The sequence below is a fragment of the Malurus melanocephalus genome, unplaced genomic scaffold (genome assembly GCF_030028575.1).
Source record: "Malurus melanocephalus ecotype Western Australia unplaced genomic scaffold, MMel_1.1 scaffold_18, whole genome shotgun sequence".
In the NCBI taxonomy this organism is placed as follows: Eukaryota; Metazoa; Chordata; class Aves; order Passeriformes; family Maluridae; genus Malurus; species Malurus melanocephalus.
In genome coordinates this window covers 4278204-4284081 of record NW_026623250.1, presented here as the reverse complement: position 1 = coordinate 4284081, position 5878 = coordinate 4278204, and the positions used below count along the sequence as shown (strand labels likewise).

Genomic DNA, 5878 nt, shown 5'->3' with positions numbered 1-5878 from the left:
TGTATTTCACCCCAACATACACATGTTCATACACACGTTCTCTGCAAATGCTACAGAAAGAACATGAAGGGGTGCAGAAGCTGCCTTCCAAACATCTTCACACATCATCTTCACACAGATGATGCAATTTCTCACTGACACTTCTGCTGTAAGGTACATTGTTGGGGAGGGCTTCTGTCTTTGTCGTGGTTACAGATGTCAAACACCCTTAACAGAAAAAACGAAAAACCACATCCTCTTCATTTTTATATATATAGAGAGGGATAGATTGATAGATAAATAGAGATACATTAAACAGTGAATTAGGAGTAACATCAGACAGAAACCATGGGTTTCCTCCCTTGGTTCACCTTTGCTGCTGTCATTCTTTTAGTAATTCATGGAGGTAAGTACACAATTTAATCCTTTTGAAGGTAAGTGTTGATGTACAGAGTTYCAGTTAAGCCAACATTCATTAATGTAAAGGAAGTAGTCACTATTATTATTTGAATTCTTATAATTAGCTCTTTTCCTCTGTCAGTGCGTGTTGGATCTTTCATGCAAACAAACTAATTTCTAAATGARTAGTCTCAATTAAAGCTGCACAGAGTCCAAGCTATTTGGAGAAGTTCTGAAAAAAGAATATAATGATTATCTGATCTTTCTCTGCAAAGGCACGGATGCAGTGATTTCTTGATTTTCTCCTTTTTCTGAAAAACAGATTCACGTAATCTGACTTCCACTATAGAGTCCAGTTTCCAGGTACAGTATTTATGATGTGGCAGATCTGAGATTGAAAGCTAAAGATTTACTGTACCAGCAATCTTCAAGAAAAGAATTCTGTACCAAAGCAACAAAACTTTGGTGGGGTTTTTGCTCGAGCTCAGCCCACTGATCTCATTTCAATATTATTGAGATATAATGAAGCAATACTGCTGAGCAGTTTTAAAAGTCTGCCTCAAAGACCATTTTTGTGACATATGTACATAYTTGCATGTCTGTATACTTTCTAATTACATTAGCTGTGTTTTCTAGGAGATTTGGAGTGTCTTACAGTATTTGTTATCCCAGTTTTGCATCTTGTGGCTTATTTTTTTTAGGTTTGTGTGCAGATATCGTTGGAGGAAGTGAAGTAGCACCACACTCGAGACCRTTTATGGCCCAAATCAAGAAATCAGGACAAATTATTTGTGGAGGAGCTTTAATCAAGGAAAACTGGGTATTAACAGCTGCCCACTGTAAAGTGTAAGTTCTTACTCTGATTCAGAGGTTGTCCTTACTGAGAATCTGRTGTCTGTTCAAACAGGAGAGTTGGTAGCTCTAGTGATTTTATGCATTTGTCATGGCCATGATGATGATCATGTTCTGATTACTGCRCTTTATGGTTTCTATCAGCAAATGTGTTATAGTGAGTAAAAAAAATATTATAGGTTTACTGATCTTCACTGTTTCTGCAGAGATATTTAAAATCTTGTAGCTGCATGCAAGCACAGAATAACAACACTGAAGCAGTGAATTTGGGGGAAAGTTTTACTCCTGTTTCTCAGTCAATCAGTACACTAGACAAGAAGACTATCCAGTCTAAATTGCTGCTCTGAGAAAAATAAATTCTTCTAATTTTATTCTGCAAAAGACGCGCCGTTCATCACAGAAAGGGACTGCATGTGGGTAACACAGGAGCAAAATCCTCCAAACAGATGACAGGGGACATTGAGGGATCTCTGCCTTACTTGGTGTGTTGGCTTGCCAGCCGTTCTTTCTTCTCTTGCCCAAATCAAGATACAAATGGATATTTGGCTCTACTGAGTCCTTCAGCAAGACAAGAAGTGAGTTTTAAATTCACATCCCACCCCTACTTGTCTTTGTGGGGAGGACTGGAGCTGCTGCTGAGCCAGACCTCACACAGGCTCTGTCAGCAGCCTGACCAAGAGCAGTGAATCTCTGGGCTCTGCAAACATCAGAGAAATATATCCATCTCTCCTGTCCCTGTCCAGACAGGGGGATTTATGGGACCTACTCAGAGCACTGAGCCCAAAAGCTATGTATTAACATAAGGTAAAGAATGTTTCCAAATGAGGTTGCATTTAAGAGAAAATACAATGAATTATTAAATAAATGATGGTTCAGTCAACAGACAGCTCTCACGAAATGAAGGAAAAGAGGGACCACTTTCTCATGGCTGTGTTTTCCACACTAAGACATGTTAGAGGGCCAGCATATACATCTGCTCTAAGAATATTCTCCCATTCAGCTGTAAGATGCATTGTTTGCCTGAAACTGTACCTGTGGTCTGATAAYAGACTGGCCAAATCTGGTCTGGCTCAGACTGGCCAAGGAGTGCAACATTTCCAGTGTCTCTGTCAGAAAACCTCAGCAGGCAMAATTCTGCCACCACTTCAGGATCTTTTAAGTATGGAAAGCTGCAGAAAAAGTTAGAGAAGAGGAATGAGCCATGTCACACACAGATTCAGAAAATGGTGTTGGAATCTGTTAGATCAAGGCAATAGTACATTTCTTCATAAACAAGGTATCTCTGAACTAGCAGTGCTGTGACCTATTTTCCCAAATTTTCACCACAAATTACAGAAGGCACAGTTGGTGAGACAAGTATCTGCAGCAAATCTGATGTATCCACCACTCATTCAGTTCCCGAAAGGAAACAATAAAGATAGATCCAGAGTCTATGAAAATCCAGAGTGTAGTCTATGGTCTAGATACAGACTTGAAACCTGTCTATGCTCCTGGGAAGATGAAAATGGGATAAGCATGAATTTTGACTCACTGAGTCAGTTTTTTTCTTTTAGTTGTTGTATGAACACGGTCATCCTTTAGATATTTCTACATTACTCTTGTTTTTCAGGCACAAGAAAAGRRACTGTAGCAGATGGACATTAYAGCACCACATTTAACAGCAAAAAAWTTAGAGTTACATCAAAATTAATCCCATTAACCACCTTGTCCTCTCTCAGGGAAAAAGCCAAAGTTGTTCTTGGAGCTCATTCATTGAAAAAACGTGAAAAAGAGCAGCAGACTTTTCAGATTGCAAAATACATTCGCTTCCCATGCTACAACAGCCGTACCACGGAAAATGACCTTATGCTGCTACAGGTACAGACTCATATATCACTTGTGGAGTACACATCTCCTAATTGACCTATTTTCTTCCTTCTTGTGAGGAAGATGAGCCAAGGGATTTTCTGGTGTATTTTTTTCTGGGATGATATAATCTAGTCTGCTAATGCTGACTGGGGAACTGTGGGTGCACTGGTAACTAAGGCAATCTACAATCCTGTAATGTTTCCCAAGGCTAGTAGACAAATTCTGGAGCTTGATCAAGATATTTCAATTTCTGTCTTTTCAGTAAAAGAATAAAGATTCACAGAGATAAATCATTCAATTAAAAACCCTAATGTTCTGTTTGAAAAACAATTTTAATTTAAAATGTCTGATTTTCCTGATCCTCAATTTTGCCAGCATCAGAAACTACTGCTATTTTGAATCAGAGAGCCAGAGAAGTAAAAAAAAAAAAAAAAATTAAAGCAAATAGATCAGCAGAAATCATGAGACAAAGAATGCTTACTTTCCTCATTCTTTCAATGATGGCATAAATACTGTCACAAAGAAAGAAGGAATCTCAAAAAGAGTTTGTATTATTACCATAAGGGGGAAGATCCAACGGTTAAGGGCCTCTGTTAGACTCTGCTCCATAATACCTATTTTCCGTATCTTATACAGCTTCAGGGAAGAGCAAAACTTAATAAAGCTGTGAAAACCATCCCCCTGCCTRAGTCAGATGATGATCCCAAGCCAGGAACCATTTGCACAGTAGCAGGATGGGGGCTAACTGATAATCGTCGGGACAAGACTCCTGCTGCCTTGATGGAGGTCAATATCACTGTCATCAGCAGGGAAACCTGCAATAATAAAGGGCATTATAATGGCAAACCTGTGATAACAGAAAACATGATATGTGCTGGGGCTAAGCTTGGAAAAAAGGACTCGTGTAATGTAAGTATATTTACTATGACTGAATAAATTGCATAACAAAAATAAAGTATAATGTGCTAGTATTACACATTTAGCATTTCTGTCTGTCTTCAAATCAATGCAGAATTTTATCAAATATCAGTGAATTTATCAAGGCTTGTTCTTCTAAGCTTAAAATCAAAACTTTAAATGGATTCATTCACCTTCACAGCCTTTTGAAATTGCAGTTGTATCCAGACATGGCAGAAAGCTATTCTCATCTTCAATAAAATAAATTTAATATTTAAATRTCCATAAAACAGTTTATGGGCCYATTCTCAAGCAGCTGAACTAAGTGRAACAACTTMTTTGATGTTAGAGGACTYTGRAAGRGGTTTTGCTGATAAAAAGCATTTTGACTGGGCTCCAAGTCAAGCACACAACTGTGTAAGAACTATGATATTTTAAAAGATTTAAATATTGCATTAAAAAGCTACAAAAAAAAGGTATCAATTTCTGGAGACTTACACTTTCCATGAGGAAAGTTGTCAGCTATTTTTCTCTATTTTCAAAAAGACTAACTTCCTCAGCATAAAGCTAGATTCATTTCCTATTGCACAGACTTGAAAGGTTAGAATGAAGTCTATGAAGTCTTTGTTTGTGTGTTTTGCTCTTGGAAATCCTTCCAAGGAGGAAAGAAATATCTCTTATAACACTGGCCACATTTTCATTTTCTCCATGTAACTAGTGAAAATTTTATTTAAAGGAAACATTTTTTAGTTTTTGTTAATTTGAATGACAATATTTTCTCTTTTTCTAGGGGGATTCTGGCGGACCTTTAAGGTGCAATAATATTATGAGAGGCATCACTTCATTTGGGAAACTGAACAAATGTGGCAAGCCTGAGAGCCCTGGTGTCTACACCCTACTCACGAAGCAATACGTCGAGTGGATAAGGAAAACCATAGGGGGAGCCTAATAGATTGGGTTTGGGCCAAGTGATTTGTGCAAATGAAATAAGCTTTTAAAAACAGCTTCATTATACTGCAAAAGAGGTATTCTCTCACTGTATTTTGGCTGCTTGGTGTAATTCTGCTACCACAGCATTTATAGCTTATGCTCTCAGCCATGGAGTCATTGGGGGTATTTGGGACTGAGGATTCCAASGTCCCTATAGCACATGTTTGCACTGAGCCCTACATGGATCAGTATTGCTGGTCAAGAATATAATCCTTGTTTGTGTCCTCACTGCACATTGAGTATGCACTGTACCCTTCTGTATTGGGACTTCTGCAAAAACCCTGAAAGATAGTGACATGCTAGGTACAAGTGCAGATACCTAAAAAACTTAGTTTTTGTGCAGCAAAGCTCTGGGTTTCATTGTTGTAGTGGACTGCTAAGCTCCAGAAAATTAAGTTGTGACAACTGCATTTGACTGTGGGACATATTAAGTACCAATTTTCTAACTTTCTTGTATTTGCAACCTCTAGATTTTATCCATTTATGTACTTCGCTTTTAATAAAGAAATGGCAATAAAAATCTGCTGCTTTCGGCTATCAATTTGTGTGGAAAGCTCTGTCAGTTGCTGTGTGATATCTGTATGACCTATCTGCTATCTGTGCAATATTCTGTACAAGTAATGTTTACAAAATACTCCAAAATAAGTGGCATTACGTTTAAAAAAACATCTGAAAACCCATTCTCCTGAGAAATGACAGGAGCTGTCACTGTTCACAGATAAAACACTGTTGATAATATAAAGCACTCCTAATTTTGTCATATCAGTACTGCTGTTTCAGATATGCAATGAAATTCTGAAGTGCTTCAACAAGCATTTTTCAAGCATTTGGCAAGCAGCAAATAGAGCTATGGTGAAAAATATTTCTGCCTGCCTCTATGTTAACAGACTTGGGCATTTTCGATGACATGAGC

At 37.9% G+C, this 5878-nt stretch overlaps 1 protein-coding gene across 1 annotated transcript; it reads left to right on the top strand.

The window, feature by feature from the left end:
• The first annotated feature begins 303 nt into the window (after positions 1-303).
• Positions 304-5471, top strand: LOC130588720 (granzyme A-like). The gene is made up of 5 exons (XM_057389609.1): positions 304-385; positions 1080-1224; positions 2949-3087; positions 3715-3987; positions 4766-5471. The coding sequence occupies exons 1-5, from the start codon at positions 328-330 to the stop codon at positions 4922-4924; spliced, it is 774 nt and encodes a 257-aa protein (XP_057245592.1). The 5' UTR covers positions 304-327; the 3' UTR covers positions 4925-5471.
• The last annotated feature ends 407 nt before the right edge of the window (positions 5472-5878 follow it).